General features: G+C 49.0%; 1 protein-coding gene across 2 annotated transcripts in view; it reads left to right on the top strand.

Annotated features, from left to right (window-relative positions):
• Positions 1-1,720: 1,720 nt before the first annotated feature.
• Positions 1,721-17,973, top strand: part of ATP11A (ATPase phospholipid transporting 11A) — a 90,666-nt gene continuing 74,413 nt past the window's right edge. For both annotated transcript variants that reach the window (XM_046664657.1, XM_046664658.1), the window contains exons 1-2: positions 1,721-1,762; positions 8,044-8,166. In XM_046664657.1, the coding sequence (XP_046520613.1) occupies positions 1,736-1,762; positions 8,044-8,166 (150 nt within the window). In that variant the 5' untranslated portion in view covers positions 1,721-1,735. The remainder of the gene's footprint in view (positions 1,763-8,043; positions 8,167-17,973) is intronic.

Raw genomic sequence — 17,973 nt, 5'->3', positions numbered from 1 at the left:
GGAGTAAAGCCAGGTTGAAACAAGCGTGCAAATATCATGGGGCTGGCGTTTGTACCAGGGAGAGGCGCCCGTGGAGCATCTGCTTGTGGGACAGACTTGACTCGTCTGTAAGGACTTTGTCCCGGCACCCTGCCCGACAGAGTTGTCAGGTGGCTCAGAGACCTGGCAGAGGGCGTGCTGCCCGAGCAGCCGGTGGATCTCTGTGGAGGTCTCCACGGAGCACGGTTTTCCCTCCTCCACCTCCCCAGTGGATGCTGGAAAGAGACAGCACTTTCCAGTGTGTGGTTCCAACAGGTGTGCTTTCCACTGATTGGCGCAGAAGCAGGTTTGAGGAGGAGCAGGGAGCTGCTCCTGGAAGCCTGAAGTGGTGTTTGCTGGCTGAGCCCCGAGCACCTTTGTTCTCTTAGGAACTAGACGTCACTGGAGACAGCCCTGCCCCTAGGATTAGACAGACGGTGTTCTTCTCCCTCTGCTCACACACTGCCCAAAACTTTAAAAAGAAGGAGGAGGTGAATACTTTCAAAAAGCTTATTAAAAATCTGTGTTTTTAATTTATTTCTGAAAAAATTCATTGGCTGCAAACATGACAAAAATGTGAACATTCATTAAATCTGGATGGTTCATTTCTATACTTGGTAGTTTTCTGTATGTTTGAATTAGCTCGGAAGGTTTAAAGGTCATTCTCCCCCGTGAATGAAAGTATTTGGAGAGGCATAGGGCCCTCAGTGGTGAGGCATAAGGGCCAGACCAGGCCCCACCTCGGAGCTCTGAGCCACACCACTGCAGCCACCAGCCCAGAAAGGTCGTGTTAGTCACCGACCACCATATTTTGTTCCCATTCCCGCTTGGGACCTGCTAGAGAGCCAGATAGACTCCCAGCCCCCCGGGAAGCTCTGCTCCCCTCGCCCCCGGGCATCCTGCCCCGCTGCCTTTGGGCCTGGACGTGGAGGTGCCCACTCCCGAGTGCTCTGTGTGAAGGGCCCTTTCTTCATATCTGGGTCGTCCTTTGCTTCCACGGGCTTCGTGCTGAAAGCTGTTCTGTGTGTCTGTAAGGCGGCCTCATTGGCCTTTTCTCAGCACCTCCTGCACATCCCTTGGTCCCTCTCGTGCTGAGGAGGGAGTAAGAGTACAGAGCCGTCTGGGTGCTTCCTTCGTCCACGGGATTAAGCACTTAACCACAGCGGAGTCCTTAGTGCGCTGGCTCAGACTGTCTCTCGGAATCACTGCCCCGCTCCTCTTAGTGCTTTGTGGTCACTGATGGGCAAGGTCACATGGTTGTCTAGACTAGTTATCAGCTAGCGATTTTTGAAAAGCTGATTGACACTGAACCCCAATAAGCCGTTGTGCTGATGGATGGTTGACGGTGTTTTCGTGTCACGAGCCAGGCCTCCATGGCGGGTCTTGGTTTGGCGTCAGTCTTGGTCAAGTGGGAGGTTCTTCCACAGTCTGTTTACAGAGAGCTAATCGGTCAAGTGACTTGGAGGCTGAGCAACTTGGAGCCCGGCGCCAAGGTCCGGGGAGCAGGAATCAATGTTTAATGGACACTTCTGCACTCCCGGAGCGCTGGGCCACAGAGCGTGAGAAACCGAGCGCCCGAGAAGAGGGACCCGGGGTCTCAGGGCGTCACCCCTGTGTCCCCCAAATGCTCCCTCAGCCGCCAAACACGAGCGCCATCCCATCAGAAGGACAGCGGTGGGTCGGGCCCGGAGGTGGAAGAGAATTAAGAGGAGGAGCCATGAGGGACCCTGGATGCTGTGGCCAGGTGACTCACGGTGATGCTGTGGCCAGGGCCCCTGTTTATGGACCTGCAGCTGTCCTTTCTCAGACCCCTCCCTTCTCCTGAAAGGCGGCTGCCGTGCGCTCCTGGGCGTGTCCTGAGCACAGTGGTTTGGAGAGGGGACCTGGAAGAGGGCGTCCTCCTCCTCCTCGACCCCTCTATGGTGGGGACTGCATCTTTCACTCTTCACATGGCTTTCCGCCGCCTCACCTCAGCCCTTACCCGCCCGCCGTTCTCCTTCAGCTTCAGACGGGCGCTGTTCCAGGAGGCTCTCTCCCGGCTCCTCCACTGGCCCAGCCAGAGGGCAGGACAGCAGGACAGCAGGACAGCAGGACGGAGCCGTGTCCCAGAGCTGTTGCCTGTAAGGCTCTCTGGGGTCCATCTTCCTGCTTCCCCATTCCTTTGGCGCTTCTTTCTGTTTTCTCTTTTATAGTCTTATGTGTGAATCATGGAAATGAAACTGGCATATTTAGCATCACACACACACCTTTTGCAAAAATGTATGTTTCTAGCAGGTGAGCAGGTGGCGACGTGGATAGAGAGCTCCCCCGGGGCCTGAGGAGACCCAGCATCGACCTAGTTGCGCCTCTGATTAGCAGTGTGAGCGGTGGCGGGACCGGTTCCACGAGCTCATTCTGTGAAACGAGATGGTCCAGAGTCCCTGGCAGCCCCGTCCTCCCATCTGGCTCTGAGAGGTCGGAGGTGTTAATAGGGCCCTTTTGGAGCCTCATGTTTTCAGAGTGAGACTAAAAGCCACTGATGAGCCAACCACACCTCCCCCTTTATCCCTGAGGTAGTTTATCTTTTGCTTGTGGATGAAAAGATAAGAACTGTTTAGGATGGACGTGAGGTCTTTGGTATGAGATCCCACCTGGTCATGGCCCCTGGTGGGTTTTTCACTTCCTGAAAGATTTCAGGAAGAGCTTTGTGCTTAAGTTTCTACGAATTACGTGGAAGACTGAGCAGGGGAAGCAGTTCGGATGCTTAAGAATGGCTTTCCCCTCTGAAAAGTGAAAGAAGGAAAGTGCCGCAGTCACTGAACCAGAGCAGGCTGAAATGAGAGGAGTTGCCTAACAGGGTCCAGGTGACTTACATGACCTTCTGCTGCAAACATCACCCACTGTGTTCCTAGAATGAGTGATCGCTCATGTGCGGGAAAACTGCAGATGCCTTTCGTTTAAGCGAAGATATTTATAATATTTTTGTGGAGGTATAACTCACACACCATTAAGTTCACTCTTTTAAAGTGTGCCGTTCGTTGGGTTCAAGTGGAATGTATTCACAGAGTTGTGCAGCCGTCCCTACACTCCAATCCCGAACATTTTCATCGCCCCAAAAAGAAACCATCAGCAGTCACTCGCCGTGCCGGCGGACACTGTCTGTGTGGATTGGCCCCTCCTGGACACCGCGTGGAAGTGGAATCATGCAGACTGCGGCCTCTGCGTCTGGCTTCTTTCGCTGACATATGTTTTCAAGGTTCACCCATGTTGTAGCGTGAGTCCTTTCTATGGCTGAATAGTGCTCCATCGCATGGACAGACTACACCTTGTCTGTCCATCGTCAGTCAATAGACTTTTAGGTTGTTCCCACCTTTTGGCTGTTACGAGTAACACTTTGGTGAACAGTACGTGTTTCTCTGTGCACGGATGTGCATTTCTCTTGAGTATATTCCTAGGAGTGGAATTGCTGGGTCGTACGGTGTTTCTGTGCTTAACTTTTTGAGGAACCACCAAACTCTTTTCTAAAGCAGCTGCACCATTTTGCATTCCCACCAGCAATGTGTGAGGGTTCTGATTGCTCCACATCCTCCCCAACACGTGTTACTATAGCCATCCTGGGTCGGGGGAAGTGGTGTCTCCTTGTGGTTTTGATTTGCATTTCCACCAGCTAGTCATGTTGAGCATCTCTGCACTCTGTTAAGTAACTGCGCGTCTGAGTTTTTTTTTTAGTGATCTGAGCTGACTGGGCATTAGGTTTTTCAGAAATTCTGACCATTTTAGTTTGATTGCTTCATCAAGGTCAGAGTAGAGAAAGGAGAGTTTGCTGTGTTAACCGAGGCTGTCTGTCAATAAATGTCACATCAGCTCTGGGTTTAAGCACCATTTCTATGTAAAAGAATCCATTTACACAATGAGTAAGATTTTAAGAATTCATTAGTAACATATAATCCACTAAAATAAACTATACCATCAGCCCATGTCTTTTCGGATTTGTCAGGAATATATATTGCGTATGTTAGCGCAATGATCCTATTTGTGTGTAGTGTTTTCTACACTGTGGAACAGAAGTGGTAGTTTTTACTTCCAGCTCATTAAGACAGAACTACTGAGTCATCTTACGTGTGTGTAGATACGGTGACGGCGTTCCTAGTGATCCTTGTCTATTTGAGGACACCCCAGGGGTTACGAGAGCTGAGCCCCCAGCCTGTGTGGGGCCTGCCTCCTGTCCCTGGTCTCGCTCCCTGCGGCAGGAGGCCTCCTTGTCTGTGGTTGTCTTCTCAGACTCACATTCTTCCTGGGGCTTCTGCATGGAAGATGGTGCCCCCCTGGGCCACACTCTCTGCCAGTCTCACTGACGTGACGTTTTTCCCCATCAGCCATGGTTCTTCTGGTGTTCCCCCTTGTTTCTGCACGTGACAATGTCATCTGTGTAAAAACAAGAAGACAGACTCCTTGGGTTCTTATCTTCCCTGCTCTGAACGTGTTCAGTCTGATAGTTTGGGAGCTTGCCGCGTGGGAGCCGCCCCAGCGTTTGTGTGTTCCTCACCAGCCGAGAGCCGTTTGGGTGGTCGCTGTTCAGTGGGACCCCTCCACCACCCCTCTGGGAACAGCTCGGAGTGTCGTTGGGAAAAGTTGCATCTTAGAGGCACTCAAGTGCTCAGCTCCACTCTCACAGTCTGGGTTCGAGCTTTAGGTGGCTGCTTGGTGCCAGCCTTCCAGCCTACTTGACCTGGTCTGACCGCTGGGTCACAGTGAGTGTTATGGAGGCTGCTGGCTGAGGAGGGCCATTCAGGGCCTGGTTCAGCCTCGTGCTCTGCTGATGGACGTCTCTGGCCATCCTTAGGTTCTGAGGGCATGAGGCACAGAGAGCTTGCTAGGCAGTGTCAGCATCCTGTCTAGGACGAGTACCTGGAAAGACAGGCAGCTGGCTCCACTTCCTGCCCTTGGAGACGTGTGATGACTTGCGTCTTGCTCCTAGAGCTCCGTGGGGCATAGCTTCCTTTTCACCTGCACCACAGTTTGACAGTGGACCGTGTGGCTGACACTTGCTTCAAGACCGGCTGGGTTAAGAAATTGCATAACCGGGCTCACAAGTCTGCTTTCTCTGCTTGGTGTCCAGAGAACCAGAGTCTTAGAGCTGGGAGGGTCGTAAGGCTTTTCTAACCTAGTCCCTTTGCGTGACTCCTGACTGAATTTGACACAGAAGTGTCGGCTTGCTCGTCCAAGCTGCACAGCCAGTCTGCAGCAGGGCACATGCATGACTGCGCAGGTGTCGTTGTAAACACGGTGGGTCTAGCAGGCGTTCTCCAGAGTGTCCTATTCATTGTATTCTCTACGCCTGTTGAACCTGTCCTTTTGGCTTCTTAGCAGCGAACATTTGTGCAGAGAACGGCAGGCACAGCTCACCGTGGGCTCATCCGAACCCAGAGCCAGATCAGGCCCGTCCGTGTAAGATGTGCCAGATCCCTGGTAACCGTGACCTCAGACAGTGTGATTCCTCCGTGTCGACTTTGAGCTCGGTGATGCTGACGAAGCAGTGAGCAGAGTCGCTGGAGACGTGGCTTCATCATGCCATTTCAGGCCAGCCAGCCGTGGCTGTTCATGGAAGGCCGAGAGCCGTGGAGCCGCTCCCGGGGGCTCCTTCTGTTCTTGACCCGCAGGGGACAACTCACTGGGGTCAGCACTTTGAGAGATGGCTTCCCGTGCAGGGTTCAGCTTCCCGAGCGCGCACCTGCTTCGTCCCCAGAAAGACTTCGCGGTGGTGGTGAGGCGAGTGCTGGTGCGCGTTGTGTCCGACCTCGTCCCCCAGGCCGGAGTCGAGATTCTGACTTGTGCCAGCCGAAGTGGCGCTGCGCTGTTGAGTTATTTCTGCGGTGTTAAATAATCACATTAAGCCCAGTGCGGGCCTCCTAGATGGCGTCGAGAGCATGAATGGGCCTTAATAAAATCCATTCGGGCTCGTCTCCCTGGAGACCGGGTCCGTCCTGGCCGGCAGTGGCTGGGAAGCACCGCCTCCCCTGGAGGGGCCCCACCGCGTGGCTCGTGGGAAGACGCCGGCTTCCAGAGTCGGCACCAGCGCTCAGAGCCCACTGCTGTCTTTGAAGTTTAGCAGAAGGGTTTTCAGGGTTTTCGTTTTTGTATTGAAAGTTCTATTTGTATGGTTTTCTTTCCTTTTTGAGTTCATTTTTATGTATTCTTTTTTAATGTAAAATCCTGAATCCACAGAATGAGAAGCATGCGTTTGGCTGTCTTCTGAGAAATAAAAGGAAGTCAGGACTCCTGCTGTCTTCTTAACTTTCCTATCCAGAGAGGTACTGCGGAAGGTCTTGAGCAGTTTTCTAAATCCACATCCTTGACAGGCCGTCTCACCCAAAGTGGGAAGGCGGGAGGGGAGGCCGCTGTGGGGCGGGATGCAGCTCTGTGGATGGTGGGGGGGCGCGGCTCGCGCCTGCCAGGGACAGGTAGCCTGGCCTTGGTGTCGCCTTGTGACTGAGAGCCACAGGCTCATCGGAGGGAGACACGTCCCCAGGTCGTGCCATGGAAGAAGCGCCCCACTCGGGTGTAGTGCTGGCAGGTGGCAGCTGTGCCTGTTCTGTCCCAGGGATCCTGTGCCATTTCCTGTCCCTGCTGAGCATCTCTGAACACGAATGGGGTCCTCACCCTCAGTCTGCACGGGCTGGCCCCGCCACGGGAAGTGTAGGTGGGTTTGCCAGGGACGTGTGCAGACATGCAGCCACGTGGACACTGTGCCGGGGACACACGTGGGAGGACTTATCCCCGAGAAGGTGATGGGTGAGTGAGGACGGTGGTGTCAGCAGAAAGAAAGAGAAGGTGCTGCCCAGCTCATAGTGCTGTGCTGCCCGCGATGCCCCGTGGGCTTCAAGGATGGAGGCCCTGGAGCCACAAAGGTGGGCACGGTGTCGGGGGAGACGCATCCTCTGTGGCCGGCCCACGGTCGTGGGCTTTGTTTCGCTGCTCAGTTCTTCCTCCATCTCTGGGCGACATGCTCTCACTGCCCAGGGGTGAGGAGGCTGCAGTTCAGCATCAATACCTGAGCCGGATCTGTGACTGTGATTCCTCTCCGTTTGTCCCTTCTCCAGCACTGTTAGTCGTACCCGGAGAGGCTGATGTCTTCAGAGTTCCTTCAGAAGGGTCGGATGTGGGGCGTGGACCCGATGCCGTGCTGCTGGTTGGGGGATGGGGCCCAAGCCATGTGCTGGGACTGCTGCTCTGGGGGCTCAGGCCCCGTGCTGGGACTGCTGTTCTGGGGGGCTCAGGCCCCGTGCTGGGACTGCTGCTCTGGGGGCTCAGGCTCCGTGCTGGGACTGCTGCTCTGGGGGCTCAGGCCTCGTGCAGGGACTGCTGTTCTCCGGGGCCCAGGCCATGTGCTGGTCAGTAATGTTAGATGCTGGTGGGTCTGCTGAGAAAGGATGCTGTGCCTGCCCTTGAGCTGACCGCAGGACAAGGAAAGACTCTTCTGGTCAGGGCATGTTCACTTCATGGCTCGTGCGCACGACACTGAGCATCCAAAGATGAGTCAGAGCTGCATCTCTTTCCAGGAAGGCCTTTGGTAGAGATACTGGAAACGGCTCAATAGTTCTTTCTGTTCTGAACTCGTAGTTTATGCTCTTCTTTCATTAAAGACCTTTCCCCAAATTTCTAACCGTCTGTATCCTTTCTCTTTTGGAAGCCTTAAGATTTTGCTGTAGCATTCTGCTTCGAAATGAGCCCCCCCTCTGTTATTTCCACTGACAGCTTCTAAAGGCTCCCCCTGGGCTCCCTCTGGGAGTGCAGATGGTCTGCTCAGACTGTTTCCTTGAAGAGCGGGGCAGGAATTTGAAGAATTGGCCCCCAAGGGCTGAGTAAGATGCGGCGGCTCTAGCTTTGGCAGGTGGCACCCAGCCCATCCCCGGGCCCTGTGCGGTGTCCTCAGTCTCTGGCACAGGTTTCTGTTACTGTGGACAAGCGTGGAAGCCAGACTTCGGGGATGGACTTTCAGCCCCAGAGTCTGAGGCACCTGTGCTAACACTGCCCTGTTTCCCGCAGTGTGCTGGAGAAGAGAACTGGGTGGACAATCGGACCATCTACGTGGGACACAAGGAGCCTCCGCCTGGTGCTGAGGCCTACATTCTGCAGAAGTACCCGGACAACAGGATAGTCTCCTCCAAGGTAACTTGGCCTCTGTCTGTCTGTTAATTTCCTGACGGAACTCCGTGCGCTAGAACTTTCTGACCTCAGTTGCCAGTCCTGCTCCTGGAGCTGCTCTTCAGCTGCTGTCCACTGCCAGCCGGGGGCTGCGGTTTCACACGGGGCTCGTGCACTCATCATTCTTCTGGGCATCTGTCCCCAAACACTGTTAATACTTGCCAAGATGTCACAGCACATTTCCTTCACTTCTCTTTTAATTATATCGTGGGTGTAGTGTCAAATTTGAAGTCCCTGCCACTACCAGTTACTAATGCTGTCTGGCCATGTGCCAGTCATGCACGCCCCCAGGCCAGTTTCCTCGTCTGTGAAACGGAGATGATGCTGGGTGCCACCCTGAAAGGATGTGTGTGCAGCCACCTTGTAAACGGAGGCACAGAACACATGTCAGAGTCTGTCAGGTGCAGTCGGTGCAGTGGAAGAAATGTGATTAGAATGTCATCATTTAAATAGAGTGCCTTGTTTTCGTTGACTGGAAAGTGGGGATGCAGAGACGTCCTTTGCACATTGAGAGAGTAACCCGTAAATGGGTCGTGAGAAGCGGGTGGAGAATTTAGCAGCTGGCTTTGAACAAAGAAGGTAAAGGGTGGCTCTCCGGATTATGGAGAACTTTGTCTTTAGATGTGTGCACGCACGGGCCCCTGAGGCACGCACACATGCCTGGGTACACTGGATGTGGAGATCTGTGACAGACCTGCTTCGTCCACATGTGGGTGTGCAGGATGTGTAGACCCTGTGGTAGGCCTACTTAGTCCACACACGGGTGTGCTGGGTGTGTAGACCATGTGGTTGACCTACTTAATCCACATACGGATGCCCTGGATGTGCAGATTGTTTGGTTGACCTACTTAATCTATACATAGTGTCATAGATGTGTAGACCGAGGGGTCGACCTGCTTCGTCCACACGTGGGTGTCTCAGATGTGTAGACCGAGGGGTAGGCCTGCTTAATTCTTCTGTGAGCTAGCAGAGTGCCCCACGTTTGTTAAGAAGCCTGGAGAACTGAGCAGCTTTGCTTTTCAAGGCAGTTATTTTTTTTTTCATTAATGTTATGATAGATTACAACCTTGTGAGATTTCAGTTGTACATTTTTGTTAGTCATGTTGTGGGTACACCTCTTCCCCCTTTGTGCCCTCCCCCCACCACCCCCTTTTCCCTGGTAACCACAGATCAGATCTCCTTATCAATATACTAACTTCCACCTATGAGTGGAGTCATAGAGAGTTTGTCTTTCTCTGTCTGGCTTATTTCACTTAACGTAATACCCTCGAGGTCCATCCATGTTGATGTGAATGGGATGATTTTGTCCTTTTTATGGCTGAGTAGTATTCCATTGTGTATATATACCACATCTTCTTTATCCAATCATCAGTTTCTGGGCATGTAGGTTGGTTCCACGTCTTGGCTATTGTAAATAATGCTGCGATGAACATAGGGATGCAAGGGACTCTTGGGATTTCTGATTTCAGGTTCTTAGGATAGACACCCAGTAGTGGGATGGCTGGGTCATAGGGTATTTCTGTTTTTAACTTTTTGAGAAATCTCCATCCTGTTTTCCATAGTGGCTGTACCAGTTTGCATTCCCACCAAGAGTGTGTGAGGGTTCCTTTTTCTCCACAACCTCTCCAACATTTGTCGCTCTTGGTTTTGGATGTTTTTGCCAATCTAACGGGTGTAAGGTGATATCTTAGTGTAGTTTTGATTTGCATTTCCCTGATGATTAGCGATGATGAACATCTTTTCATGTGTCTATTGGCCATCCTCATATCTTCTTTGGAGAAATGTCTGTTCATGTCCTCTGCCCATTTTTTGATCGGGTTGTTTGTTTTTGTTGTTAAGCTGTGTGAGTTCTTTGTATATTATGGAGATTAACCCTTTGTCGGATAAGTGGCTTGTAAATATTTTTTCCCAATTAGTGGGCTATTTTTTTGCTTCAATCCTGTTTTCCCTTGCCTTGAAGAAGCTCTTTAGTCTGATGAAGTCCCATTTGTTTATTCTTTCTATTGTTTCCCTCAACTGAGGAGTTACAGTGTCCGAAAAGATTCTTTTGAAACTGATGTCAAAGAGTGTACTGCCGATATTCTCTTCCAGAAGACTTATTGTTTCAGGCCTAATATTTAGGTCTTTGATCATTTTGAGTTTATTTTGGTGTGTGGTGAAAAAGAATGGTCAATTTTCAATCTTTTACATGTGGCTGTCCAGTTTTCCTGGCACTATTTGTTGAAGAGACTTTCTTTCCTCCATTGTAGGCCCTCTGCTCCTTTGTCGAAGATTAGCTGTCCATAGATGTGTGGTTTTCTCTCTGGGCTTTCAATTCTGTTCCATTGATCTGTGCACCTGTTTTTGAACCAGTACCATGCGTTTTGGTCACTGTAGCTTTGTAGTATGTTTTGAAGTCAGGGACTGTGATGCCTCCAGCTTTGTTTTTCTTACTCAGGATTGCTTTAGCAATTCGCGGTCTTTTGTTGCCCCATATAAATTTTAGGATTCTTTGTTCAATTTCTGTAAAGAATGTCCTTGGGATTCTGATTGGGATAGCGTTGAATCTGTAGATTGCTTTAGGTAGTATGGACATTTTAACTATGTTTATTCTTCCAATCCATGTGCATGGAATGTCTTTCCATCTCTTTATGTCGTCGTCAATTTCTTTCAAGAAAATCTTGTAGTTTTCATTGTATAAATCCTTAACTTCCTTGGTTAAATTTATCCCAAGGTATTTTATTCTTTTCATTGGGATTGTGAATGGGATTGAGTTCTTGAGTTCTTTTTCTGTTAGTTCATCGTTAGTCTATAGAAATGCTACTGATTTATGTATGTTGATTTTATACCCTGCTACTTTGCTGTAGTTGTTGTTTCTAATAGTTTTTCTATGGATTCTTTGGGGTTTTCTATATATAAGATCATGTCGTCTGCAAACAGTGAGAGTTTTACTTCTTCATCACCTATTTGGATTCCTTTTATTTCTTTTTCCTGCCGAATTGCTCTAGCCAACACCTCCAGTACTATGTTGAATAGGAGTGGTGAAAGTGGGCACCCTTGTCTTGTTCCTGTTCTCAGAGGGATGGGTTTCAGTTTTTGTCCATTGAGTATGATGTTGGCTGTGGGTCTATCATATATGGCCTTTATTATGTTGAGGTACTTTCCTTCTATACCCATTTTATTGAGGATTTTTATCATAAATGGATGTTGGATCTTGTCAAATGTTTTCTCTGCATCTATTGAGATGATCATGTGGTTTTTGTTTCTCATTTTGTTAATGTAGTGTATCACGTTGATTGACTTGTGGATGTTGAACCATCCCTGTGTCCCTGGTATAAATGCTACTTGATTGTGGTGTATAATCTTTTTGATGTATTGCTGTATTCGGTTTGCCAGAATTTTGTTGAGGATTTTTGCATCTATGTTCATCAGTGATATCAGCCTGTAGTTTTCTTTCTTTGTGTTGTCTTGTCAGGTTTGGGGATCAGAGTGATGTTGGCTTCATAGAATGTGTTAGGGAGTACTCCATCTTCCTCAATTTTCTGGAACAGTTTGAGAAGGATAGGTATTAAATCTTCTTTGAATGTTTGGTAGAATTCTCCAGAGAAGCCGTCTGGTCCTGGACTCTTATTTTTGGGGAGGTTTTTGATTACTCTTTCTATTTCTTTACTTGTGATTGGCCTTTTCAGATTCTCCATTTCTTCCTGATTCAGTTTGGGGAGGTTGTAGGAGTCTAGGAATTTGTCCATTTCTTCTAGGTTGTTCAATTTGTTGGCATATAGTTTTTCATAGTATTCTCTTATGATCTCTTGTATTTCATTGGTATCTGTTGTGATTTCTCCTCTGTCATTCCTAATTTTATTTATTTGAGATTTCTCTCTTTTTTTCTGGTGAGTCTGGCTAAGGGTTTGTCGATTTTGTTAATTTTTTCGAAGAACCAACTCTTTGTTTCATTGATCCTTCCTTCTGTCTTTTTTGTTTCAATATCATTTATTTCTGCTCTTATTTTTATTATTTCCCTCCTTCTACTGACTCTTGGCTTTGTTTGTTCTTCTTTTTCTAATTCTGTTAGGTGTTGTTTGAGGTTGCTTATGTGAGCTTTTTCTTGTTTAGTGAGATGAGCCTGGATTGCAATGAATTTCCCTCTTAGGACTGCTTTTGCTGCATCCCAAATGATTTGGTATGTCGTGTTCTCATTTTCATTTGTCTCCAGATAATATTTGATTTCTTCTTTAATTTCTTCAATAATCCATTGTTTGTTCAGAAGCGTGTTGTTTAGTCTCCACATTTTTGCACCTTTCTCTGCTTTATTCTTGTAGTTGAGTTCTAGTTTCATAGCATTATGATCAGAAAAGATGCTTGATATTATTTCAACTCTTGTATTTATTGATGTTTGCTTTGGTTCCCAAAATATGGTCAATCCTTGAGAATGTTCCATGTGCACTTGAGAAGAATGTGTAACCTGCTGTTTTTGGATGAAGTGTTCTATATATATCTATTAAGTCCATCTGGTCTAATTTTTCATTTAATTCTATTATTTCCTTGTTGATTTTCTGTCTGGATGTTCTGTCCATTGGTGTTAATGGTGTGTTGAGGTCCCCTGCTATTATTGTATTGTTGTTGATGTCTTCTTTTAGTTCTGTTAAGAGTTGCTTTACAAATCTTGGTGCTCCTGTGTTGGGTGCGTATATATTTATAAGTGTTATGTCTTCTTGGTGGAGAGTCCCTTTTATCATTATATACTGTCCCTCTTTGTCTTTCTTTATCTGTTTTACTTTGAAGTCTACTTTGTCTGATATTAGTATAGCGACACCTGCTTTCTTTTGTTCATTATTAGCTTGGAGTATTGTCTTCCATCCCTTCACTCTGAGTCTGTGTTTGTCTTTGGGGCTGAGGTGTGTTTCCTGGAGGCAGCATATTGTTGGGTCTTGTTCTTTGATCCATCCTGCCACTCTGTGTCTTTTGATTGGAGAGTTCAATCCATTTACATTTAGAGTGATTATTGAGATGTGGGGGCCTACTGCTGCCATTTTATGTCTTGTTTTCCAGTTTTCTTCAATTTCCGTAGTTTCTCATCCCGTGGTTTAATCTGTCCTGATGTAGAGCTGCTACTCTCTGTTGTTGTCCTTCTACTTATCTCCTTTGCTCTTGGTTTTGTAGCCCCTTTCCTTTTTTTGATTTTTCAGGAATGAGGGTTTTCCTGAGCATTTCCTGAAGAGGAGGTTTTGTGGCAATGAGCTCCCTTAATTTTTGTTTATCTGGGAAAGTTTTTATTTCTCCATTGTATTTGAAGGATATTTTCGCTGGGTAGAGAATTCTCGGCTGTAGGTTTTTGTCCTTCAGATTTTTGACTATATCATTCCACTCTCTTCTAGCCTGTAAAGTTTCTGCTGAGAAATCTGCTGATAGCCTGATGGGGGTTCCTTTGTAGGTTAATTTCTTCTGCCTGGCTGCCCTTAGTATTTTCTCCTTGTCGTTGACTTTTGCCAGCTTCACTACTATATGTCTTGGGGTTGGTCTTCTTGCATTGATAAAGTTTGGAGATCTATTTGCTTCTGTCACATGAAGTTCCATCTCTCTCCCCAGGTTTGGGAAGTTCTCAGCCATTATTTCTTTGAACAGGCTTTCTGCCCCCTTCTCCTTCTCTTCTCCCTCTGGTATACCTATAATCCTTATGCTGCATCTCCTAATTGAGTCAGATAATTCTCGGAGAGTTTCTTCATTTCTTTTTAGTCTTACTTCTCTCTCCTCCTCTGCCTGCAGCATTTCTATATTCCTATCTTCCAAATTGCTAATTCTTTCCTCCATGTTATCGGCCCTACTGTTCAGTGCTTCTAGATTTTTCTTAATCTTCTCTATTGTGTTCTTCATTTCCAGTACTTCTGTTTGGTTCCTCTTTATAGTATCAAACTCTTTTGTGACATAGCTCCTGAACTCGTTGAGGTGTCTATCTGAATTCTCTTTGAACTCATTGAGTTTTTTAATGATGGCTGTTTTGAAGTCATCGTCATTTAGGTTATATATTTCATTGTCTTTGGGACTGTTTTCTGTGTATTTGTCATTTTCCTTCTGTACTGGAGATTTAATATATTTTTTCATATTGCTTGATGGTGTACATTTGTGCCTCCACATAGAGATAGAGCTTAGTTACTGCTTCGACTTCTTTCTACTGGTGTGGTGGGGGAACAGCTGTTTATACTGCTCCAACCAGGAACCCTATCAGCTGTTGCTAACTGGGCCTGGGCCCCTCCTCGTAGTCACAGTAGTCCTGTGGGTTCCCTCTTCAGCTGTGGGGGCAGTCACAAGGGGGCTTCAGGCTGCTGGTGCCTACTGTTGCACCCCACCTAGACGTGCTCCCTCCTTAGGTATGACAGCGGTGTTATGGGCTTTCCCAGCGGCCAGGGGCAGGATCACTTATATTTGCAGCTCCGTCACTGTCGGCACCCACAAAATCTCATTGTCCACTATGGGTCACAGCAGAGCTATGGGCATCTTCTACAGTCTGGGGTTAGCTCACCTACCTTTGCCACTTTTGTCCCAGGGTCTTCCAGCCTTGTGGTTGCCGGGCGGGGGTTCTCTACTAGTGCTGTGCAGAGGCTTTTGCTGAGGCTGCTGTGAGACTGTAGAGTTTACCCCTGGGCCACGGAGCCGGGTCGCTGGAATTCCACCCAGCCCCAGTCCTCTCCCAGGAGATCTCCGCTAGCCCTGAGCCCCAAGCCGCAATAGCAGCAGTCACTGGGTCCGGCAGTGGCAGCTGGTGGTCCGCCACGGCGTTTGGGATTCTCTCCAGGACCCTCCTGGCATTGTTGATGCTGGGCGGGACCTCTCCGCTAATGGCAGACAGAGAGTTTGCCTGCTGCCCGGGCGGAACTCCGGAGCTTCCCTCCTGGGCCGCGGAGCCAGCCGCTAGAGCTCCACCCAGCCCCAGTCCTCTCCCAGGAGATCTCCGGTAGTCCCGAGCCCCGTCCGGCAGTCAGTGGGGCTGGCAGCGGCAGCTGGCGGGCCGCCGCGCCATCTGGGATTCTCTCCGGGACCCTCCTGGTGCCGTGGATGCTAGGCGGGGCCTTCCAGCCAATGGCGGGCAGAGACTCTCCCCGTGGACTCAGGTGTGTAACTCTGGAGCTTCCCTCTGGGCTTAGGTGTAATTGCGGGGGGCTTAGGTAAGGCTCCGGTCACCTGTTTCCACCGTCACTCCTCTGGTGTGCGCTCCCTCCTGCCCTAGGTGTGTGTCGATGTTCTGGGGGCGTCCGCTGGAAGAAAGCTGCTTGCAGGTACTAGGCTGTTCGGGGTCGGGGTCGGAGGGTTTTCACCTATCTCCACCTCCTCCCGGAGGGAAGTCCGTCTGCCTTCCGATGTATAGCAGCGTGGGTCTCTCAGGCGTCCTGAGATGCTATATGGATATCCTTAGTTAAGCGATGAATGTCCAATTAGTTGTAGATTCGAAGGGGGAGAGACAAAGAAGACTACTCACGCTGCCATCTTGGATCTTCTCTCCTTCAAGGCAGTTATTTTTTAATGGAATTCTTTCATTTCGAAAATGCAGTGTAAAATAATAATAATAGCTTTAATCTTCAGAAACACAATATGGTAAGTAAATGGCTCGTAAACAAAATCCCAGCCAAATAGACATAGTCCGTGGCTGCCCAGAGATGATTGCTGGAGGGAGAAATAAACAGGAGGAAGTTCATGTCCAAAAGCAGGTCCATCGGTTCTGGCCCCGTGGCCGAGTGGTTAAGTTTGCGCATTCCGCTTGGGTGGCCCAGGGTTTTGCTGGTTCGGATCCTGGGTGTGGACATGGCACCACTCACAGGCCATGTCCCACGTAGCACAGGAAGAGGCACTCACAGCTAGATTATACAGCTATGTACTGGGGGGCTGTGGGGAAAAGAAGAAACAAAAAGAAGATTGGCAACAGGTGTTAGCTCAGGGCCAATCTTTAGAAAAAACAGGTCTTCCCAGTAGTGATACGTATACATTTCATGCAGTCTCATGTAGAGCTCACTAAAGATGATTTCTATGCAGATGCGCACTCTGCTAATCCACTAGTGTGCCCAAAAAAGAAATAACCTCAAATATGTTTCTTAAAAATCTGCTCTTGTGCATCCAGATGCATCAAGAAACAGGAAGGGCACTGATCAACATTAAGATGTTGTGCCAGGTGTGGGCCTGTCAGGAGTCCGGGATACAGGCCATGGGACATGAAACCGACCCACACTGCCCGGTCTGGTCTGGTGGGACGTTTGTCAGAGGCACCTCGGCCTCTGATACAAATCCCCGGCAGCTGGCATCTCCCTGCAGGGATAAAGCTTGGGCCTTGAAAGTCCCGGCCCCAGTTCCTTCTGGTTGATGTGGGAAGTTCTCTAAAGAGCTGTGAGAGGAAACCTGAAACCCAAGCCCCTGGTCGATGGAGCCGTGAAGGGCCTTCTCGACGCATTGGAATATGGAATAGGAGAATATAGGTGGAAGCTGAGGGTGCTTTATTTATCATAAAAGCCCCTGTCAATGTTGTGGGGGAGATAACAGAAAGCAGTGATTTCTAGATCCCATTCCTGACCCTTTGTTATCTGATTTAAGTTTCAGAGCCAGTTTATTTTTATATTTTCAAAGCGTCCCACAGCCAGTAGCAGCGATGCGTTTGAGATGCCTTGTCCCACCTCCTCGCTCCACAGACCTCCATCTGGCCTCTCCCCACGGTGGCACCTTCCTGTGCCCAGCTGCCCTGGATGAACTGGAGCCGCTGGGCTCTTGACAAAGGAAACGCTGCGCAGGGGAGGTTGCGAGGATGGGTTTTGACAGACTTGCAGGTTCCTGGGGGTCTTTTTGAAAGCCCCGTCATCACACGAGGCTGTGCAGGAGGAAGCAGTAACAGAATAAAGTCGGCATCTTTTCAGGACGTGGGTCAGGCTGAGTCCACCCGGAAGAGGCCCGAGTTGAGCAGCTTGCGTCACAGCCCAGCCTGGAATTCCGTGTTTGTGCAGGGATCTTCGGTCCTCAGAGAGGCGGGATCGGCGGGTCACTGCCAGTCCCACGTAGATGATGGTGTCTAATTTTAGGAAACATTACACAACCTGCATTGCTGGTGGCATTTGTTACAGGAGGGCACTCAGAAAGACGAGGACTTAGCCTCTGAGCCGGGCCGGGACAGTGGCCCTGATTTAGATCAGTGATGTGGACTCTAGAGCACGTAGTCGTTTTCCTTTAGAAACAGCTCAGGATGTATGAAAAATACAGTTTAATTTGTAAAACATAAGTTTATAAACAAGTTTGGAGAATATGTTTGTGGTAATGTATCCTGTTTTCTCGGGAAGAAAACTTTTATTTCTACCTTAAAAGAAAAGACTGTCAGCTAAGACTTCTTAAGCGCACAGAAGCCCCTACTCAGTAAGTTTGGTTTTATTGAATCAGAGTGTTTCGAGATATCTGTCATGTGAGCGTGACTCTGGGGGTGAAGAGGCCGATCCGCTTATGTTGAACTTCTGTCCGCTTCATCACTGCTGTTGGTGATGAGCGATTGATCTGAGCTCCGTCCACTTTTGGGCAGTGTCTGGCCTTGGCTACTGACCACGTGCAGCACTGACCGTATGGCTGCTTGAGCTCCCCACGTGGGCAGATCCTAGACTTGAGAACACTGGAGCACTCCTTCATCAATTTCACAGGATTGTACTTTTGGGCACAAAATTCCTGTGGCTTCCAGCTCTGAGCTCAGGACGCCACAAAAGTGAATATTAGACTCAGCCGATGTGGTCACTCCATACCTTCGAGAAAGCTGAGTTACCTTTGATAAGTGAGAAG

This window comes from Equus quagga, chromosome 6 (assembly GCF_021613505.1).
Source record: "Equus quagga isolate Etosha38 chromosome 6, UCLA_HA_Equagga_1.0, whole genome shotgun sequence".
Lineage (NCBI taxonomy): Eukaryota > Metazoa > Chordata > Mammalia > Perissodactyla > Equidae > Equus > Equus quagga.
The sequence above is the reverse complement of the archived record's forward strand: the minus strand, read 5'-3'. Positions and strand labels throughout refer to the sequence as shown.